At 31.8% G+C, this 23,551-nt stretch overlaps 3 protein-coding genes across 6 annotated transcripts; all 3 read left to right on the forward strand.

Annotated features, from left to right (window-relative positions):
• The first annotated feature begins 1,425 nt into the window (after window positions 1–1,425).
• On the forward strand, window positions 1,426–5,698 carry MIK (pfkB-like carbohydrate kinase family protein). Of its 2 annotated transcripts, none has more exons than XM_028084616.2 (2): window positions 1,426–2,828; window positions 2,950–4,610. In XM_028084616.2, the coding sequence occupies exons 1-2, from the start codon at window positions 1,980–1,982 to the stop codon at window positions 3,022–3,024; spliced, it is 924 nt and encodes a 307-aa protein (XP_027940417.1). In that variant the 5' UTR covers window positions 1,426–1,979; the 3' UTR covers window positions 3,025–4,610. The 2 variants fall into 2 exon arrangements, with proteins under 2 accessions (XP_027940417.1, XP_027940416.1); XM_028084615.2 differs by lacking the exon at window positions 2,950–4,610 and adding an exon at window positions 5,263–5,698 and having other exon boundaries at window positions 1,440–2,828.
• A 1,072-nt stretch (window positions 5,699–6,770) lies between these two features.
• LOC114193212 (elongator complex protein) lies at window positions 6,771–11,506 on the forward strand. Of its 2 annotated transcripts, none has more exons than XM_028082932.2 (9): window positions 6,771–7,147; window positions 7,226–7,318; window positions 7,464–7,630; window positions 7,789–7,835; window positions 8,721–8,790; window positions 8,993–9,216; window positions 9,308–9,397; window positions 10,826–10,901; window positions 10,988–11,506. In XM_028082932.2, exons 1-9 carry the CDS (start codon window positions 6,981–6,983, stop codon window positions 11,170–11,172), a joined length of 1,119 nt encoding a protein of 372 aa, XP_027938733.1. In that variant the 5' UTR covers window positions 6,771–6,980; the 3' UTR covers window positions 11,173–11,506. The 2 variants fall into 2 exon arrangements, with proteins under 2 accessions (XP_027938733.1, XP_027938734.1); XM_028082933.2 differs by having other exon boundaries at window positions 6,771–7,085.
• Window positions 11,507–13,114: 1,608 nt separating this feature from the next.
• On the forward strand, window positions 13,115–14,558 carry LOC114193255 (uncharacterized). Of its 2 annotated transcripts, XM_028082982.2 has the most exons (3): window positions 13,115–13,780; window positions 14,120–14,173; window positions 14,242–14,558. In XM_028082982.2, exons 1-2 carry the CDS (start codon window positions 13,329–13,331, stop codon window positions 14,166–14,168), a joined length of 501 nt encoding a protein of 166 aa, XP_027938783.1. In that variant the 5' UTR covers window positions 13,115–13,328; the 3' UTR covers window positions 14,169–14,173; window positions 14,242–14,558. The 2 variants fall into 2 exon arrangements, with proteins under 2 accessions (XP_027938783.1, XP_027938782.1); XM_028082981.2 differs by having other exon boundaries at window positions 14,120–14,356.
• Window positions 14,559–23,551: the final 8,993 nt, after the last annotated feature.

The following is a 23,551-nucleotide window of genomic DNA, read 5'->3' on the forward strand; positions in this document are numbered from 1 at the left end:
AGTTTTATTTTACTTAAAAAAAGAAAAGTAAGTCTACTTTAATTATAATAGTATATTGATTCGGGTGTAGGGACCAAGAATCTACTAAAAGTCTTTTCGATCTTACTCCTTCTTTCGAAATGTCCTCTCCTCACTACTGCAATAACTTCTTCTCCAAGAAATCTACTCCTTTGCTCGATCAGCTGGACTGACGATCGGGGTACCTGTCTAAAAGGCTTCGATGTTTAAGTCAGTGAAAAGACCGATCGGTGTATCAGTGTAACTGCCGTAATAAATGCGAATTAAAAATTCTCACCAACCTACCTTTGGGCCTTATTTATAGTTTTCGGTGTGGGCCTGTGATTAGGGTTCCTTAATCACGGCCAAATGATCCTCTAATCAAGATTACTGACTTGTTTAACGTTAATTAATCCGATTGACTGGTGTTGTTTGGCCGTGTGACCGGTGGCCGCTTGACTGGGCTGGTTATATCCTGATTTTAACAAGTGAATAATTCGTTTATAACTGATCGACCGATGATCATATATAAAACGCTACGCGAATCTTAGGAGATTGACCGACCGATCGACCCGGTGACTGGTTAAATGATTGTCCTTTATTAAGTTAAGGCGCTGTTCATGTAGGACCGAATGACCGATGTTCCGTTGTGGAATAAAGCGTGATTAATATGCAGGCCGATCGATCGGTTGGTCTCTGAGAATGTTACTCGTTTGTGATATCGATGGACCGATGACCCTTAACATGGTTCGTTTGTGAGACGGATCGACCGATGGTTCCTTACGATGTAATACGTGATTCATTTGTGAAACCGATTGACCGATGGTCCTATACAGTTTATCCGTGAGGCCGTTCGACCGGTGGATGACCGATGCTCCTTTATAGTTCATCCGCGTGACCGTTCGCCCGGTGGATAAGTTTTATACACAAACCTTCCCAACCTTATTCGATGGACTGGGCATGGCCGATGGACCGATAAGACATACGGTACATATATCTATCCTTTAAAATAGAATATTATAAGTTATTGCAGAAGATAAATTTCCTTTATTTTAAAATGGGTAATGTCTTAACAAAACAAAATTACATTAAGTGACATGCCAGATTTCAATGAAAACTCAGTTTCTTATTCCAATCTCTCTTAGAAAACAATTAATATTTTTTCAATAACTAGTAGAAAAGCACATAATTTGATTAAAAAAAAATCCGCAATCATTAAATCTTTATTTTATTCCTTAATCTATGGGAAAAAAACTTAAATTTAACTTTTTTGAAATAGAGAAAGAACATGTGCACACACGTCAACATCAATTGGTCACACACATGTGGACTCTGGTTGAACTTTGTTTATGGAACTTAGTTGTTATCATTACCAATTTGTATTGGTTCTTTTTCTATGGTTGTCAAATACTTTAGAAAGTGGTGCATTCCCATTCGTTTTTGGTCTAAAATGACATTTGCTTTCATTAGCATTAGGATGATCAACTTCTGGTTTTCGTAACTAAAAGGTGGAAGGGTTGGTCCAATTGGTGCTTATCTTCATAGCCATGTCTATGGAGGTTTGTTACAGTATTCATAAAACGTAAATGCAGTGTTTTTATTTTGGTTTTTTTCTCATTCGATGAAGAAAACAACATAAAACCGTGTCTGCTTAGGTTTTAGCCAAGAACATAGTTCCCAAAATTGACGTGGAATTCAAATTTTGAAACAGTCCAAAAAGAGAAAGAAAAACCGAACAATTACAATATCCATTGAGAATGATTTGGTGCTTGGTGTCGGCGGTGGAGTCACCATAGCGTGACACCAAAATCTGATTTTGGCGCGCGCCCACCACTTCCTTTCGCATCTCCACTGTTCATAACAAAACTTTTCATCATCATCTTCTTCTTTCTTCTGATTGCTGTGGAATTGGCATGAACGATCACAACCCATAAAAAAAAACCCCTTCATTTCCGTCCCATGATCGACCTCCAACATTCCTCATGGTCACGGACTCCAAAGCCACTCCCCGCCGCGGCCTCCTCGTCGGCAACTACTGCCACGACGTCCTCCACCGCGACGGCCGCGTCTCCGCCGAGACCCTGGGCGGGGCTGCCTCCTTCATCTCCGTCATCCTCGACGCCCTCTCTCTCCCCTTCCACACCGTTTCAAAGGTGGGCCCGGAATTTGCCTACGCCGCCGCTACATCCTTGCACCCACCATTAACGATCCCCACATCGCGAACCACCCTCTTCCACGCCCACTTCGGTTCGGGAAACCCGGACCGTCTCCTGAACCGCGTAATTTCCTGCGACCCCATCCGACCGGACGACCTCCCGGTCCAGATCCGGTTCGCGTTCGGCCTGGCAGTCGGGGTCGGCGGGGAGATTCTGCCGGAGACTCTTGAGAAGATGCTCGAGATCTGCGACATCGTGTTCGTCGACATTCAGGGTTTGATTCGCAGGTTCGGTCCCTCCGACGGTCGCGTTAGCCACGTGACGCTCAGCGAGAGCGGGTTCCTCCACCTCTTGCCGCGCGTTGCGTTTCTCAAGGCCTCCGCCGACGAGGCCTCGTTCATCGACGTGGAGGAGGCGAGAAGGTGCTGCTGCGTTGTCGTCACGCACGGGAAGGATGGGTGCGAGGTTTTTTCTGAAAAAGATGCGATTCGGGCCGCGCCGTTCAAGGCTTATCAGGTTGATCCCACCGGCGCCGGCGATTGTTTTCTCGGTGGCTTTGCTGCTGGGATTGTGAGGGGATTGAGCGTGCCTGATGCAGCCCTGTTGGGGAACTTCTTTGGGTCTTTGGCCGTGGCCCAAGTGGGACCCCTTAAGCTTGACTCCACCTTGGTACAGGTTTGTTTCTCACAATTTTTTGTCATCAATTGGTTTAGTGGCTAGTTTAGTAGAATTGATTAAGAAATACAGAAAGGCAATGGGTTAATGAAAATGTTAACCTTTCTTAATTTGGCCCCAGTTGAAGGCACAACCTTGCAAGGCAACTTTCAAGGAGATGAACATAGATTTGAAAGGTCAGAGTGTGGGTTTCTGAATTGGACATGAATTGACAGGAGGTGTGTTGGAAGTGAGAATGTAGTTGATTAGTTTGAGATTTCTGTTGAGCTTTACCTTGTATCAGATCCAGACCTTTCCAAACCCCAAATCGCTAGTTTCTTGTCTAGAATAGAATAGAATAGATATTTAGATTTATATTTGTGGCTCTGAGAAAATTTTAGGAGTGCTATGATATAGAATTTAGGTTGGAAAGATGAAAGAAACAGAAAGGAACAGCAAGGGAAAGAGGAGGGGAAGAGAGAACAAAACAGACTTGGGAGGTTTAAGGGAGAGAGGAGAGAACTGAGAGGTCAAAGAATATGTGCACTGCACTTCTATCATTAACATTCACTAACATCCTCGTCTTATTAATATTTACATATCATGGTAGATGTTTTTTATGAACAAAATAGATAGTTAGATTTATATTTGAGGCCTGATAAAACTTTAGGAGTGCTACATGTTATTTTTCTGTGTACACCTTGTTACTCATGATTTGTATGGAAGCTGGCTATTCTTATCAGTGGAATTTCCATTTAAAAATATTGTCAGTTTGTTTCATGGCAATCTATATATAGTTGTCAATGTTACTTCAACATGCAGACTGTTACAGTTTGTAGGAAACTTTGGATGTGCTTTCTGTTTACTTATTATAGAATGATTTTGCTCGCTATGCCATGTCAGAGTTGCCTACTTATCAGTGTTGCCTTTTGTTTTCCTTGGTATTATTCTACAAGGAATGAAACATTTTGTTCATCATGGGCAATTTATAATTAGACAAAGGCTATTTGATTATCAGAATGTTTGGATCCCTGTTACTCACAAACATACGTGCATCCATTCTAAAGCATTGTATGGTTGCTTCTATGTCTTTCAAATAATATGGCATGTAAACGTAAATATGCATATGTTGGAGATGTTCTTCCTAACACGTGATGTGTATAATTCTAATGCACACGTAGAGCCAAAAAGGTAATACTAGAAAGAGGGCCGAGTCCAAACTCCAAAATGCTAAGTCATTTCTGGATGGACAGGTCAAGCTAAGCCCACTAGCATACACTCCTTCACTCTTGGATATGGTCAAAAATTTAATATGGTGTAAAGCAAACTAAAAAAGAGTCGATTGGCTAAAAAAGGTTAGGCCAAACATAAAACAGGTTAAAAAATAATAGATAAATGAAATCAATTCAATCAGTTTACATATTCTAAACATGGTCCTGCGAATGACTAAAAAAGACGAGCAATTTGAGGCTTTTGAGTTTGCATACAAGGTAAAAAGAAAGTCCTCTAATCCTCCGTGATTATGCCATTTTTGTGTTTCAAATTTTGATGATTACAATTTTATGTTGTGTGTTTTCTAAAGGTATTACATTCAAGTATGGCAGGTCTGATATCTCGTTATCCTTTATTACAGAAAAATATTTCAGATAGTATCCTCGGGAGACAAAAATGTTTTGGGAGTGTTTATGATCCTTTTTATTAAAACTGGAAACCAAAACACCTAATAAAACTCATCCTGCTGCTTGGAAAGGTTAGACATGTGTAAGTAATTCATGTGCTCCAATTTCCATTATGGCACAAGAATGATCTATGGAAGACCATATTCACTTAAGAACTTAATTGCTATTTTGTTGTCTGTCTGTTTACTCTCTAGTGGTTGAATTCCTTTAATTGTAAGCACCTGTTTGAGTTATTTCTTTTCTATGGATACCATTGTCTTAGTCGACCCTAAGAAAGAAAACACAAATCAAATCTAGTGAATATCATAGAAGAACTGAATGGAGATTGGGAAAAATGACTTAATGACTTGGCAAGATCAAAGAAAGTGTCTGCAATCTGCAGCAATAAGAATAAACCCTCAAGTTGGTATATTTTACCAATGTCCAGGGAATAATTTGATAGATTTTTAATTACTTATCACGATTTAATACTTGGAGAATTACTTAAATCTCTTACTTTAGGAACCGTTTAGGAGAGACAATAATATTTCAAGGGTGGAATTAAGAGTCTATTGACAGCAGTAAATAGAAGTTAATGATCATAAGCATATGCCTGAGAACATTTGGTTTGTAGCAGGTTACTTGTATTTGCCCCTCAATTAGTGTTGTATTATTGTTCTTCTGTATTGTGAGGAGTGGATGGATACTTGAAACTTGAGGGTGTTTTGTTTATTTATTCATCAGCTAATGTTAGCAATGTAAAAAACAAAGGTAATGGTGTATAATACAAATTTCAGATGATTAAGGATGAGATGCAAAAAAGGAAGGTGCAGGATATTCCCTGCTTAGAAAGTAGAGATGCTTGGAAGGAGCATGAGCAAGACCAGTTCCATGCATCTCTTGTTGCTGTCAAAGACATAATTATGTGTCAGAGTGAAGAATCTGGACAAGTTCTACTAACCTCTCATAAAGTGTTGGAGCAAACTAATGTGAAGGCTGTTGATGGAAAACCTTAATATGGTATGAATGGAGTTCCATATCTCAATTCAATTCTCCACTTCCCTTCATTCTGTCTCTCAAATAGCTTAGAGATAGCTTCTCTTCCAGAAATCTTTCATTTTATGGTGCCTTTTGTACACCAAGTCTCACCTACAACCTAATTTGTAGTTTTATTTATACTAAATTTTACTAATAAATTATTCTTATAAAAGCAAGAAATTTAAATTCCATTGATATTTGTGCCCTTTTCTTCTTATATGTTTCTCTTCCATGGAAAGAGAGAATAAAGTGACACTGTGATTTGTGTCTGAACTATGATCTGTAGTATAAAGTGACACTATGTTCAGAATATTTCACAAATTTTATTCAACACATCCTTATCCTCAGTGCTGTGTTTGATTGGGGTGTTGGGAGAGTAGACTTGCGTTGATTTGCAGGTAAATATGAAGTTGTTTGACTGATCTTACATTGTTTGACATTGTCACCTCCATGTTGTTTATATTGAAACTCTGAAACGGGAAATTCCAACAACACTAGGACCTTTCTTTTATTAAACAAGTGGTTGATTTTCTTTGAAAATCATAAAAAAATTGTTGAATTTACAAATTATTTAATGCCTCTCTTGTGCTGTTTATGAATTTTGAAACTTAGTCAACAATGCATCTAACTAAAACGATGATTAAAAGAAAAATTAGAGTAAGATGACTTTAATTTGAGTAATATGACCGTTACGAAGTCTTAAAACCTACTTATCTTTATAAAAAATGACATCATTTTATTTTATAAATTAAATATTAAAACAAAAATTAAATCAACTGTATGAAAACACAGGTAAAAATAATTCATGTTTTATAAATATTATTCAAGTTGATATTGTTTTGGTAGAGACTGCAAAATCAAACAACTAAATTATTACATTAGAAATTCAATTAAAAAAATATAAATATTTGAAATTTTTAATAAAAGAAAAGTATTTGAAAGTAAATAAATTAAATATATAATTAAGTTTTCATTTTTACTTTTATGTGAAGACACACATACACAATGATATTGTAAAACAAGTGTTTCATCTCCTTAATTAAAGATAGAATATAATGATAGAGTCTCGTTTGAAAGTATAATTTACAAAGTTTAAGAGAAACTTAATTTAGAATATTCAAATTTACTACATTTCAAATTAATTAAACCTAGTAATAAATTTACAAGATGTAATTCTGCATTTATAGTGTGAAAAATTATAATTAAACTTAATTTTAATAAAATTAATTCAACCACATTCTAAAAGAGAATACCAAAACAGCGTCCAGTTTTAACGCCTTCCGCATCCCGTTTAACAAGCAAAGGAAAATCAATCGGGACAGGTGGAACCCTTTGCGTTTTTCTTTTCCCGTTATTTTCTAAATCTGTTCACAGCGGTTGCGCCGCCGTGCCGCCTCTCACTGTGAACTATACATATTCCGTCTCACAGTTGTTTCTGCCGCGCCGCCGTGAGTAACAGTTGTTCCGTACCACAGAGATGGCAGATTCGATTTGTAGAACACTGAGGGATGGAGCGTTAGAGGGAGAGCTTGCACCCACACTCACAATCAAAGACTCTCTCGCTTCGCCTTTTGGCTTCCATGTATTCTCTCACATTCTCCTTCAACTCTCGTCACACGTCATCGCTAAAAAATCCCAGTCACAGTCAGTTTACTATCCCCAATTTTTCTTTATCTCGTACTTCGTATTTTTAACCTCAAAGCTTGGTATTCTCTTGTATAGGGGCATAGTAATTGTTGCACTTTCTCGGAGTCCATCGTCTTACGCTGCTTTGTTAAATATGAATGGAGTGGATGTTGCTTCTTCTAACAAATGGTAAATGTTTTGAACTTAATGTTTAAAATCTCTCTTTGTTGTTTTAACTGCATTTCTTGCGTCTTACCATATTTATTTTTTAATTTCATTTCAATCATGTATAAATTTCGATTTGTTGAATTCAAAATGAAATGTTGTTTTGCAGGATTCACATTTTGGATTGTTATACAGACCCTCTTGGTTGGAAGGATAAGACAAGGAAATCTGTAAATGCTACAGATTGTTCTCCCCAAATTTCGGTTGCTACTAGTTCTTTTAAAACCGTGAAGGCTGTGGACAAGTTGTTTTCGGTAATCACTGAACTGGGTAGAGGTATTGAAGATAAATTGTTATGTAGCTAAAGTTAGCTTATATTTGTCTTGTTTAATTTTCTAAGTAAACGTTTGTGTATCAGTTGATGGATTTCATGCTTACTGTTTTTCAAAAAGTTATTTTTCTTTTGAATATTTTTTTGAATCATATACCTGCAGGATTGGTTGGAGAAAATAAAGCTCGCTTCTGTGTTGCCATAGATTCGGTACGTATTCATTATGTGAATGTCAAAATAAGATAAAAGATATACAAAGCTAATACCATGCCACAACTTTAAATGAAGTTGAATTTAGTTTTTATGGTGGGAATGACTATTCTTTGTGCCTCAAGGTTGGACATTTTACATGAATAAGTACCAAAATACTGTATGATTGAAACTTAGTAGAATTCTTTTCTGTTTTCATTTTCCCACTAATGGAAATAAATAACCCTGGATCAAGCACACCTATACTAATGGCCATAAGAACATTTTATCTATGATTACTATACCAATTTGAATAATAGGTTTTCTCATTTCACTGAATGGAGTCTGTGGGCTTACGTTCTAAGATTTGTACTGCTTCAATAATTATTAATTCAGCTAATAGGGACTTGTTAACTTTGGCCACATCAAAGGGTGACACAGACTTCAGAGCTCTTGGATATTTTAATATTCTATGCAGTTCATTTGCATGGTAATCTTAACTACCAGATGATTTGAATTGTAAAGTTCACAGGAAAGATAAAAGGGCTTGCGGAAAACAGGAAAATCATGGATGGAATGGATCAATTTATCTTGTTTAACCTTTTAATTTTTCTTGGAAATAATTGTACTGTTAAGCAGTTATAAAGCTATTGTGTTACAACTTTTTTTCCCAGTAGTCTGTATCTAATTATCTAACCTGTTTGTATATGTAAGTTTCTTGTGCAATAAGATTTTACAATGACTTCCAATTAAACTTTAATATGACAATATGAAAAAGAGAAAGTACTTCCTGCTCAAGGATTCTATGTGGAATATTCTATTTAAGACTTTGTGGTTTGTTGCTTTCTGTTGTATTATTAGTTTGTGTACTTGTAATCCTAATGAATTCTTGATTGATATAATCAGTTAAGTGAACTGTTGAGGCATGCATCTTTGCAGTCAGTTGCAGGACTTCTTAGCGATCTGCGTAGCCATGGTATTCCATCTTGAACTATTTTAGTGAAGTTCCTTTGATTGTATTGTGTAATGAGGTGTTATTTAATTGAGTAAATTATTAAGAGTATCTGAACAAGTGGGATAATTTGATTATTTCATCAACTAAAATTTATGGCGTGGATTGACTTGATAGATACATCAATGATTTCTTCCTTGCATTGGTTTCTGTTCTATTGTTGCAGATCAAATTTCGAATATTTTTGGATTATTGCATTCTGACCTTCATGAGGAGAGGGCTGTGGCTGTTCTCGAGTACATGTCCTCCATGGTGGCCAGTGTGGACCCATATCATCATTCTGCAGATGGTCAGAAAGGATGTTTAAGCGATTCCTTTTCTCAGCAAAACTTTACCAAGGGAAAGTTTAATGTCAGGTCCAAACGTAGAAATGGACGAGTTAGAGTAACGGTGATCTCTTTCTTCCTATTTGTAAGCTTATCTGGAATGACAAATCTAAAGGTTTGATGCACTGATATAATATCTCTCTAATTTTATACAGTGTGAAGAATTTAAAGTTGAGTCTGGAGGAATCGGCTTTGCGTCTGTTTCATCAGTAGATGGAACTGCCGTCGCAGGCCTACTGCCAAAGGTTAGTCTATTGTTTCCTGTAGATGGAAGTGGTACTGTTATGTTATGTCCATGTCACTAGAAGCAAAAGCCAAAGTACTAACTACTTGTTTGTAATTAGGTATTTTAACGTTGAAAGCGAATAATCTATAAAAGAGATCTTTCGTTTTTTTGAATTCCTTCTTCACCCAAGGTTTTTCTGCTTCTGTTGAATGGAGTGCATAGCATTCACAAGGCCTTTCCTGAACATAATCGTAGTTAAATTAGGTGTAAATGTCCAAATTCATTTCTAAAAGTGTATGATGGTGTCAGTTTAGTTAATGACTACTACTATTATATAGTCATTCATAAATTAGTTTACTAGTTATTTGATCAAATACATACATATACAGATTTTTTTAGTTACATGCACAATTTGCAACTTTAAAATCTGCTATAAGATTTTTAAATTTGAACTTTAGTTGAACAAAATATAGTCATTTTATAAGCATAGCAAAAAATGTGTCATTACTTCATATATTTATTTGATTAATGGAATCAAAATAACGACAATGTGAAAGAATAGCTCAAACTAAAGCATTAAGCCTTGAAACTAGGACTCAACACATTTTGAGGTTAGTATTAAATTTGAAATGATGTACTTGATATAAAGACAGATGAGGGTAAGTCAACGTGGACCATAAATTGTGCGAAAACAAGGTAAAAGAAAATATCAGTAATAAGAAGTGAAAACGGTCGAGGATGGTGATATTTGTGCTTGTCATTTATGCGTAACATAGGACTTAATTAAAATTTTGAGAATACTTTTCAGGGATAAAATGAAATTTAGTGGTTAAGTTCAAGGACTGAATTGAAAATGACGTCATATTCTTGAAAAATTAAAAAGTTAAAAACAACTTTCAATTTGTACTATCTTGTGTCATCTTTTTGTATAATTTCAATTATCAAGTAAACAGACACGTGTCACAGGCATAGACGTTAACTTTAATGGAAGGACTAAATTGAGAGTCTTTTATCACATTCGGAACTTTTTGATAATTATGCTGCTTTTAGGAATGAATTTAGTAAGCAACCCTAAAATTTAGATGCTATGAGAGATGAATCAAGCATAGTGTCCAAGTTCTAATTACTTCCCAATGTGCTGAGTCGGTTCTCCACTTAGGGCTTCTAACGTTACATGTTATGAAAGTGTTTTATATTTAATTTGCAATGGGCACAAACTGTCTTTGGAAACATCTCATGTGCTGAAGAAATGCATATACATGCTAAGGACTTAGTTTGTACACCTACTCAAAACAGAGGATATTGGCATATACATAACTAAAATCGGGACAAACCTATTTGGAAAATACCAGAACAGACAAAGTGACAAGTGCGTTGTGATATGAAGTTGCTTCCTTTTTGTTGACAATAAATAAATAATAACAAGAATCTTGATGTGTTTTAATAGGTACAATTCAATCTCCAGCTGTCAGAGAAGGAGCGAGTTGATAGGTCAAATGTTGTGCTTCCTTTTGAACACCAGGGTATGAAATTGATCTGTATTTGTTAATTTTTATACATGGTTTCGGTTATACATAAATTCTTATACTTAAGCTCTTTATTATTGAAGGAAACGGTAAACCAATACAAATTTATGATGGTAGAAGATCCCTTGAAGAGAGCAACAGTGAGGCAAATCCCATTTCAAGTGGTAAAAAGGAGGATTCTGCCATGGGTGAGATTATATATTTTCGTGATTCAGATGACGAGATGCCAGATTCTGATGAGGACCCGGATGATGACCTAGATATATAAATACACTCTTTCGGTAACTTGTGTATCTCCCTAGTTGACTTGAAGGATAGATTAGGTCTTGAAGGATAGATTAGGTTTGATGACAACAAAATCTAAAGGAAATGCCAATACTGTTTAGTTGAAGAGAATTAAATGCTAAGTGTATTATGTGCCAACGTGTTGTACAGCCAACTGGAACTTGACCAAGAACCTTTTGGATATAACTTAATTAGTGTTTTTCAGAACTTCTCTCCTGCAAGTGTTGTTGAGCTTTTCTCAGCAGAGAAGTTCTTAAAGAAACTTTTCTGGCTTTGTATCTATCCAAAGAGACTCTTAGTGTTGATGATTTTGGAAACTTTTCTGCCTATCGCCTTTGCCCCGTCTTTACAAACCTCATTCTTGCTTCAACTGGCAATGAAAAGTCATCCTCTATAAATTCACCATAGTAATTGGAACCATTGCCTGAACTACATACTTAAAATAGGTTTTTCAGACCTTTCAGGTTTTGTCCAAATATACTGAAAGCATATTTAATTTATTTTTATTTTCCTTTCCTCTCTTGCCTTCTGGTTGAGATTTACATTAACTATGTGTTTGATGAGACCAATAAGTGCTAATAGTCTATTTGAATAATTTGTAGATAAATTATTCTTTATAAAAGGTTAGTTAGTTGGATTGAAAAATATACATTAGTATTAATTAAAGTATTTTTTTTATGCACTTTAAATTAAAAGAGATTTAACATTACCTGTGAATAAGCCGATAAATTAGTGGAGAAAAAGAAATACGAACGATTTTTTTTTCACTGCTTCCACTTCTTTTTACATATATTGTTTAAAATGGTTACAGGATATATATATATATATATATATATATATATATATTATAATTTTTTTAAATTATTATTTGATTTTTATTATACTTTTCATTTATTATTAATGATTTTTTCTGTCATTTTTTATTATTGTTTATTTTTCTCTTAATTTCATGATAAATATGTAAAATAACTAAAATTTATATGTAGGATTTTCTTAACAAAATAATAATTAATTTTAAACTTTAAATCGATAAATAAAATACGTTTTTATCTGATATCACTTAAAAAAAGATGTAGGCAATTTATGATTAGACAAGTATATTAAAATACAACAAAGCAGCTTGATTTATCTTACCATCAAATTTCATGTGTAAGAACCAATTATAGGTATGCAAACAACTCTACGAGAAATCATTTCTAAAAAAGGATAAAAGATTTTGATTGATACTCTTTACTAGCATCCCTGTAACATACTTAGATTTTTTTATACTTGAATCTTAAAAAAATATCAATTAACTCAAAATATTAAAAAGAAAGTGTAAAACTATTTTAGAAAAATAAATCTTATAAAATGAAGTTTTAGTAAATAAATAGTCAAACTCTATCTCATTTAAAACACTTATCCTCTTATACCAAATTACTCAATACCTACACATTACATTTTGTATCGATAAAAGAATTCAAAACCGTGCCTCAAAATAGAAAAAAAAGAAGAGGATATTGTTCCAAAACTACATTATTTACTTAATTTTAATAGTTAAAGTAATAAAACGAAACTTCGTTCTTTGAAAACTAGAAAACAAAATATATTAAAAAAAATCCTAGAAACATATTTTAACCTATATTTTAATTGCATATAAAAAACTATTCCAATAATTACATATACCTAAAGGCTAAAGTCCTCTTACTATTCTCAAAAAAAAGTCCAGTAACTACGCTTTTACACTTTCTGGTGCCGTCAGCTCCAAGATATTTATTTTTCTGCATATTTTATTAATATTCACAACGCGGGAGGATATTTCCTTATTCATTTATTTATCATCGTATTCAAAACCCAATAAGATATTTATCTGCTTTCATCACCGTCTGTCATCTTATTCGCTCACAGACTTCAATTGTCACTTGCCAGCTCCCCAACAGCGCCAAATCACCCGACTCTCATTAGACTGTCACAATCAAATATCACCTACACAATTCACAAGGCTAACCGCCATAGTTGGGTCAATGCCCCGTGCCTCCAACTTCTCGCTGCCGCAAGAAACGTCATAACAATCTTCATTCCAACACTTTTCTCGAAAACTGGGACTCTCGTGCGAACAACGAAATGTTCGATCGTACTTGAAATTAGGATACGGCGGAGATGGACGAAACCGCCGAGACGACGAAGCCTGATTGGCTCAACAACCGAGCGAAGGTTGCCGGAGAGAGAACCGATGACTTCGGCGACGAGGATGAGGACGAGGAATGCGACGGCGATGACGAGGCTTGGAACATGCTCACTCGGAGCTTCCGGCAGGCGCAGACGGTGCTGGACGAAAACCGTGCGTTGATCAAGGAGGTGAACAGCAACCACGAGTCGAAGATTCCTGACAACATGGTGAAGAATGTTAGCCTCATGACTCAGATCCACGGCAACATCTCCAAGGTTCGCTCTATCTACTCCGATTTATCTGTGAATTTCTCCAACATTGTTCGACAGCGCCGCGTCGCCGCCGTGAACCACAGCAATCGAGATGGCGACCGCGAAGAGGATGGAGATGAGGCGGAGAACTCGGAGGATGATTCAGCGGAGCACGTGACAGAGAAATCGGAGTAATTCTTTGTTACCTTATATATGTTATATGATTGTTTTCGCATTGTGCAATGAGTCCTAGGGTAGGGTGATGCTATATGATTGTTATTGAGCTACTAGCTCACTGTCTCGAGTCTTTGTTATCATGTGAGGTAGTTTGTGAAATTTGAAATGGAGTGATTCGGTTAGTGTTAGTATGAGTTTTACAGTGATTCTATTTGGAGAAAAGAAAATGGGCCGAGTTTGATCTTTTTCTAGGTTTGTTTGTGGAGGAGGTGGTGGTGACTTGAATGTTGAGAAATCTATGTGTGTGCTCATTCCTGGTTGTGTCTTTCTTTGTTGGTTTTCTTTGTTGTAAGGATGCTTGATGGATCAATGGATAGAATAGAACTTCATCCACCCGCATAAATGAGGTATTTATGTCAATGTTTGATTTTGCTTTTTCCATGGCTGCTTTGATTTTTTATTCTTTTGTTTCAAGGAGGCCCTACGGAATTGAGTAGCAGGGAAGGGGAAAGGGGACAGGATTGAACATGTGTTTCACCATGATAAAGATTACAACGGCCAGTAATGTCAGCTACTAGCTCATTGTTTCATCTCTTTGTTATTGTTATTATTATTCTTTATTATGTTGATGATGCATAGATAGCTCTTGAGGTTACTGGTTGGTTATATCGATGAGTTCAGGAATTCGCCATCAAATACGAAAGAAGAGCTTCAATGCGAGCAAAAGTAGTTGTTTATGGGGATTTCTGTGAACTGAATAGTGGCCTTTGATTTAAATTATCTGTTTCTGAACTATAACTCTAAAACACTTTCTTACTTTCACACTTAACCATCGTGAACACTTATTTTCCTCTTAAAAAAATTCATATTTTTTACTAATTTTATTTAATTTTTTTTAAATTATTATAAATATTATAAAAGAATTTAAAAAAATTTCTGTCAATATTTTTAAAAAAAATATTATATAAAACACTTTTCAAAATAAATTTTATAAAAAATACTTATAAATTTCTTTTAAATTTTTTCTTTTAAAAGTAAAAGTTTTTTCAATAACTAAATTATATATATATATATATATATATATATATATGTAAATTATATGTGGAGACACTTTTTTAGTGTTCAGGAATACTTTTTCAAATATATTCCTAATAATTTTTTTGTTTCTCGCGTAATTCTCATGTCGATTTTTTTAGAGAAATGATAGGTTGATACCTATATTTGATCATTTTTTTTATTATCTTAAAATTAATTTGTAACTCAAGACAAATTAACTTGTAACATATGAAAATGATAAAAAAAGTAGTCAAATGTAGGTGTAAATCTGTCATTTCTCATTTTTCTACCTTTAGCTGTTACACATGTTTTTTTTCCAATGGATATAGATGCTGCTAAGTTTGACACAAATACTTCTATGATATTCAAATAAATTAATATTTTATTTAAATAATAATATTTTGTTAAGAAAAGCTAATGTGAAATGATAGTTATTTGTAAACATAGGTGTCAAACTAAATTTTCCCACAATTACAAGAAAGATAATTGTTTTGAAAAGAATATTATTATGAAAATAATACAACTATAACAAATTTTCATTATCATTCTTTCAATATAACTAATATAAGCAAATTACAATAAATGGTTTATATTAATTAAACCATTAATTTGATGAATGGTTTATAGAGTCCGTTTTAGTGCTGCGTCTTAGTACCAAGTGGTATTTGTATCTACCTTTCATCAAGTTTAAATAATATTTGAAATTTAATTGTAACGATCTAATCATACTGTTATAAATATCAATAATAGGTAGTTATATAATTATATCTTCATAACATAATGTAAAGTAATTTAAATATATTGTAAACATCATTATGAGTAAACCTGATAATCTTTGGGGATAAGTCCTCTTTTACTGCCTGATTTTTATAAAATAGAATACCTCATAAGAAAATGGTTAAACCTTTTTATAAGTTGTGTAGATGTTATCAACCTAATATTAAATATCTAAGAGTGTGGGGGGTGTCTAGCTAAAGTAATATTAAAGTAATATTACCTGATCCTAAAAAGGAAAATAAGCTCTAAAATTTCTGAGTGTATGTTCTTAGGCTATGTTGAACATAGTGTTTGTTGTATATATGTTTCTTGTTCTTAAAAGTGATGTGATTGAACATAATACTATTGTGGAGACAAAATGTTGAGTTTTTTGAACATGTATTTCCTTGAAAGGTTAGTGATACATCTGAACATCCTATAAATAATAATAATGATGCTATGTGTGAGGGTTTAAGAAGAAGTAAAAGACAGAGGAAAGAAACTTCTTTTGGAAATGACTTCTATACCTATCTAGTTGAAAATGATCCAACAAGTTTTTTAGAGACTATTAGTGCTCCTTATGCAAAACAATGGGATAAGGCTATTAGAACTGAAATTGAATCAATTGAGAAAAATAATAGTTGGACCTTAGTAAATTTGCCTAAAGAAGCAAAACTGAATGGTTGTAAGTGGATCTTTAAGAAAAAGTATCACCCTGATAGATCCATAAATAAATATAAGGCAAGATTAGTAGCAAAAGGTTTTACTCAGAAATCCAACATAGATTACTTTGATACATTTGTCCCTGTGATTAGGATTTTCTTTATTCGAGTTTTGTTAGCTCTAGCACCTACCCATAAGCTTGTGATACACCAATTGGATGTTAAGACTACTCTTCTGAATAGTGAATTAGAGGAGGAAATATATATGACTCAATGTGAAGGATGTGTTGTCCCTGGTCAAGAAAATAGGTGTGCAAACTTTTAAAATTTTTGTATGGGTTAAAACAAGCACCAAAACAGTGGCATAAAAAATTTGATAATGTGTTACTTTGTGATGATTTTTCACCTAATGATGCTGATAAATATGTGTACTCTAAATTTGAAAATTGATATATATATATATTCTAAATATTTGAAGATATAAATTAACATAATAATTTTGTATTTTTATCGTGAAGTTTTAGTTACTTTTTTTAAAATCAAATAAAGAATATATTAAAATTATAGTTTTCTCCACTAAAATTAAATATTAATTTATTAACTATTTTGTAATTTTAATTTATTTTATTAGGAATGAAATGTTACTTTGTTTTATTGTTTTTTAATTATTCAATATTTTAGATTTAATTATAATTAATACAAAAAAATAACATTAGTGATCAGATTGTCAATTTGAATCTTGTAACTGAAATTTTGTCAATCCTACACAATATAATTCATAATTTTAAAAAACTTATTAAATTTATTTTATTTTTTTAAATTAATAAATTATTTGATGAAGTTATATACAATCATTGATTTATATTTAGCAAAATGTTAAGGAAATCCAGTCCAATTTATATATTCACTCTTGATTAGGAATGACAAATTGGGTATAGGGATGACAACCGGGGGATCCGTGATAGATTTCTTTATTCCATATCCATTACTAACATAAAAATTCATTTTCATCTCCTAATAAAAAAATCATTGTCATCCTCATGTCAAAAATAATAGGTATCAAACTTTTGTCTTGTTATCATCTTATTAAATAACGGATGTATACTCATACATACATGTTTTTTTACTATTTCAATATTAATTAATAAATTTATATAAATTAATAAAAATTATACGAAGAAAACATAATGTTATAAAATATTTAATTTAAAAAGAGATATTCTTCTTTCTTCAACAATAAATATTTAGAAAAATATTATATATACATTTCATAATAGAGTACCAAATAAAGTTTTATGAGAATTAGAACATTTATTTAACTTGCAAACATTGATTAATTTAAAAAGTAATTTTAAAGAAATTATAAAAGAAAAATATATATTCAAATTAAAAGATATTATTTCCATTTTTTAAAATTCTAATGAAATCTCTTCTTTTACACACTAATCAAAATTGTAATACACCACTTAAACAAAATCAAATAAATAAAAAAATTAAAATAATAATAATTTAATATATTTTAGATGGTGATAAAAAAATCATGACAACCACATTAAATTATTATATTATAATAAATAAATTTTTTTTATATAATTGTAGTGATAAAATTACACATATGATAAAATTACACATATAATACTGAGTTAGAAAATAAAAATAAATATATAGAAAATATCAAAAAAGATTTATATATGATAAAAATAAACAACAAAAAGAAATAGTAAGAAAGAGACGAATTCGGACAATACTCACAAAAACGAGTTTGTTTGTCTTTCCTAACTTTATATGGTGTGAAAGATTTGAAGGGTTTCGGTATTCCATCTTCATTCTTAAAGTCAAAATTCATCCATTTGACATATTAATATCCCACCAATATAAAAATATTGTTTTGTGTCATTTTTATTAGATAACGCGTATATTTATGTTCATTCTCAGTTTTTTATTCTTTTAATTTCATTTTGTTAGTTTTTTCAAAAAAGAAAATCATTAAAAAGATAAATATGATATTTTAAAATATTCAATATCAAAAGACTTTATTAAATGTCAAACATTTATAAAAAAATGATAATTATATAAATTTTAAATCAAATTACCAAATAATAATTAGATAAATATTACATTTAGTTAAAACATGGTATTACATTTTTCTTATATACCTATTTCAGGTGATAATTTTAATCAGCCAAATATAATTTAATATGATAATACGCTTGCTTTAGTAAGAAATGAATTTTCTAATATTAAATGCCATAATAGCTGTATTTTAATCACACTCCTTTGTACATAACTAAGAAGCCACTTCAGTTGATGGAGAACCTATTGAATCAAGTGGTGACATTGCACTCCTTTAACCTGATCCTGAATCAGAAATCAAATCAAGAAAAAAAAAAGAGATCTAAAATTATAAACCAAGTTTCATGGGCTAACTTTTGACAGCAAAAAGAGAAATGATTTTAATTTGTAAAATGTAATGGCTCATATAAGAAACTGATATCATGGTATGAAAGTATAAAGGAATATGCAAGGAAAACTACAAAACAATAACGTAAAAGCTTGAACAGAAAATTCTAAAAAATGGGTTTAAACCATAAAAAAGTGGGTAGAAAAGAGGGACAAAACTGTAAATTGTAAATTGTTTAAAAGTAGAGATTGCATGAATGGAAACGAAAAATAGAAAGCAAAAATTAAGATTCACAACTCAACAGAACAAATGAATAAAGTGGCAAATTGAATTGCATTGAAGATTGAAATGCACAATTGCTTTGAGATGTTGATGCTTAAGCTTTTAACTTGTAGACTTCATCAAATCTTTAAATTTTTATCTCATGATTGCTGAAAAAACACAACTAAAATTCAAGTTAGTCAAGTTTAAAAAAATTTAATCAAAATTAGAATAAAAAAACACTATGTTAGACTAGTCTAAGGAACTCAAAACGCATTAAACTAAAATATCACCCAAGAACACCCTTTTAACTAGTTTTTATTAAAACTAAGATTTTTAAAAGAAAATACTAAAACATTCTAAAAACAGAAAATAAAGAAAAGAAAACCCAAAAGGAAGAGCTCTAAAACACCAAAATAGTGTCTAATTTGACATTTTACACCCCACTAATATTTTTGTGAGATATTAAGTCATTTTCAAATTCTTGATTTTCCCATAAATATTGATCACAGAATATACAAAAATCTGAAGTAGGGTGGAAAACTAAATTTGTGTGGAAAACTAACACATTGCAATGAAATTTATTATTTATTTATTTTAATCATAATTAAATTTTAAAAGTCAAATCATTCATAGTTATTATATTCAACATTAATAACCAATTTGTCAATTTGAACAATTTATTAATTATTCAATTTTTAAAATTTAAATATAATTAATACAAATAAATAACATTAATGATCAGCTTGTCAAGTTGGATGTTGTTGTAATTGAAATTGCGTCCATCCTTCACCTTATAGTTCATAATTACATTAAAGTAGTAAATTATGAGGTGAATATAATAGAGTTAAAAATGATAATAAAGATTTAAAATTATCATGACTTTTTCTTATAAATGCCTCATATTTTAATAATATAATTTAATCAGAAATATGACCATTTAAATCATAAACTTTATAAACATACTAATAATAATGCTATCACTCAAACTTTGAGAGAAAAATATATAAACCATCCTAAATCAACTATTTAATCATATAAACAAATATAAGTTTTAGCTTAATATGTTAAATAATATATAGACATATATTTAGTTAACTATTTTAACTTTTTTTTATTGAAAATAATACATTCTAAATATTTGAAGATATAAATTAAGATAAAAGTTTTCTATTTTTTTTCTCGTAGTTTTATTTACTTTTTTAAAAACTCAAATAAAGAATATATTAAAATTATAATTTTCTGTACTAAAACTAAATATTAGTTTATTACGTTATGGTTCTCAGTTGATATAAAAATAACATGGTATCACTTTTTCTGTTCTCGAAACACAAATTTCCTCTAACATACATAACCTTTTGTGATTTATTTGAGGGAGGTTTGATTAAAGTTAAAAATTATAAGAAATTATAAAAGAATATATTGTGGACTTTAAGGGAACATACCAGAAAGGGAAAGCTTCTTTAGATCATATAAGAAATAAATTTTAATTTTTTCAATTCTATTCAATAATTAAATTAAATCCATTAAAAGAAATATAACTTAGATTGAAATTTAAGTTCTCAATAAATAATTAGATTATCTACACATTTTAGTTAAGTACATATACAATTTTAAATAAAATTGAGAGAAGCGAAGTAAAGACTATTGCTATTTCTTATTATTTCTTTCTAATAGATTAACCGATTAATTTGAAAAATACACATCTCTTTAAGAACGAAAATATCTAATTTTCTCATCAAAACATATTTTGTTTAATTACTAATTTACCACTCATAAAACCTAACCTTAACCAAAAGAATATTAACTAAGTCAAAAATCAACCTAGAGATACAAAATAATTTGCACCTTCGCACTTCAACTTTTCTCCTAAATGCAAAAATGAAAAGTGTTTGGTGAAATGCCTAAGTGAAAACTTGGTTTTGACCAAATGTTTGATGAAATGTTTGAATGAGCTAAACTATTATTTATGCAATGGAAAAGACCTAGACAAGTTTATATATATATATAACTAAGTAAAAGGAATGGTTGAACTGCCCTAAAAACTCTAAATGCTCAAAATCACATGTCAAACTCAACTAGACAGCAAATGCACCAAAACTGGTTTTGACAACTTTGTAGAAAATGAATTTCAGGCAAATTTGTGGGTCCAGATGCAATGATAAAGGTCTGGAAATGTTTCTATATACATGAACATGGAAATGAAATGCCTAAACATGATCAAATGTGCTGGAATCACAAAATCACCAATCAAACCACACTTTGGCAGCACTAGTAAAAAAATATTTTTAATAGGAAAATGGTCAAATCAATATAAAAATGATGATGGAATGCTATAATATGACGAATGAACTTGTAAAGCTATCAAGAAACATGAATGAAAGATTTTCCATACCTTAAATCGTCCTAAAATGGATCCTAAATGCAAGACATACAAGTGTTTGATGAAATGCCTCAGAGAAAACTTAGTTTTGACCAAATGTTTGATGAAATGTTTGAATGAGCTAAACTATTATCTATGCAATGAAAAAGACCTAGACAAGTTTATATATGTTTAACTAAGTAACATGAATGGTTAAACTACACTAAAAACTCCAAATGCTCAAAATCATATGTCAAACTAAAATAGATAGCAAATGCACCAAAACTTGTTTTGACAACTTTTCAGAAAATGAATTTCAGGCAGATTTTTGGATATAGATGCAATGATAAGCGTTTGTACATGTTTCTATATACATGAACATGGAAATGAAATGCCTAAACATGATCAAATGTCCTGGAATCACAAAATAAACCATCAAGCCAAACTTGGGAGCACTAGTCAAGACAAAGTTTTAATAGGAAAAATTCTCAAATCAATATGCAAATGATGATGAAATGCTATAATATGATAAATTCACCCGTAAAGCTATCGAGGAAAATGAATGAAAGATTTTCCAGACCTTAAATCGTCATAAAATGGACCCTAAATGCAAAAATGAAAAGTGTTTAATGAAATGCTTAAGTGAAAACTTAGTTTTGACCAAGTGTTTGATGAAATGCTTGAATGAGATAAATTATTATTTATGCAATGGAAAAGACTTAGACAAGTTAACATATGTAAACATAAGTCAAATGAATGGTTAAATTGCAATAAAAACTCCAAATGCTCAAAATCATATGTCAAACTAAATAAGATAACAAATGCACCAAAACTATTTTTGAATTTGGAAATGAATTTCATGCAGATTTATGGGTCTAGATGCAATGATAAGGTATGGACATGTTTCTATAACATGAGCCTATAAATGGTATGCCTAAACATGATCAAATGTGCTTGAATCACAAAGTCACCCATTAAACCAAACCTGGCAACACTAGTCAAAACAGAGTTTTGACAACACGTGTCCAGTTTCTTTGCTATGGATGAACTGCTATTTTTAGCATTTCAACAAGTATATTATGATGCAAATGAAATGTAGAAATAAAGAAATGAACAAAATATATAAGAAATTATAAAATGGCCAATGAACCTAAATGATGAAAGCTAATTTCTATCAATGGTTGAATTGGTTAACATAAAGATGAAAAATGTTTCTTGTGCACTGTAAATATTAGAAACAATTCTTAATATGCTAAGGTATGTAGTGTGGATGATCAGAACTATCCAGAAAACACCAAAACTAAAAATCACTCATTAAAGCAACTTGGCAGCAAGAAAAACTATGCTAGTTTCATGCAGAATTTAGTAAAATGGGCTTGAAATGCAGTTGTGCATAAATGCATGATTTCATCATCTAAACATGAGTAATATGATGCTAATGGACTACCAAAACACAGAATTTACCAAAAGGACTAATAGCACAAACCCACTCCATCTTTTAATGGAAGTTCTCTTAACTTAAGGAACTAATCTTTCCACATCTGTTTTTCTTAAGGTTGCTAAGAATATCCAAATCCAAATTTTAGTATTAAGTGTAGCTTACTCAATATATAAATTACTTCTTCATTGAATTTACCAAAGGGATTAAAGCAACTTGGCAGCAAGAAATATTATGCTATTTCATACATAATTTAGAAAAATGGGTGTGAACATGAAGTTGTGTATCAATGCGTGGTTTTATCATCTAAACATGAGTCATAAGATGTTAATGGACTACCAAAACATAGAATTTACCAAAAGGATTAATAACACAAACTCACTCCATCTTCTAATGGAAGTTCTCTTAACTTAAGGAACTTATCTTTCCACTTATGTTTTTCTTAAGGTTGCTAAAAAAGTTCAAATGAAAATTTTAGTATTACGTATAGCTTACTCATAATATACATTAATTCTTCATATTATGTTTGTTAGTTTGATCATTTTATACTTCCTATTTACATGAGTTTGCTTTCATGTAGATTTATTCAAAGCATCACACTCTACACTCTCTGCATTCTACACTCTGCATTCTGCATTCTGCTTTCAATATTCTACATTCTACTAAGCCCAACTATGAAGAACTTGGTGGCATTATTGATGTTGGTCACCTTAGTCATTGCCAATGCAAGGAATCCACCAAAGTCGCAACAGGGGATGTTGCAGGATGTGCATGGCCTGGCATGCAAGAATGATGACATGCTTGAAGCTTCAGACATTTTGCTGCAGGACCTGCAAGAGCTGGTATGTC

The sequence above is a fragment of the Vigna unguiculata genome, chromosome 8 (assembly GCF_037176805.1).
Source record: "Vigna unguiculata cultivar grain cowpea cultivar isolate G323 ecotype 2 chromosome 8, ASM3717680v1, whole genome shotgun sequence".
NCBI classification, from domain to species: Eukaryota; Viridiplantae; Streptophyta; class Magnoliopsida; order Fabales; family Fabaceae; genus Vigna; species Vigna unguiculata.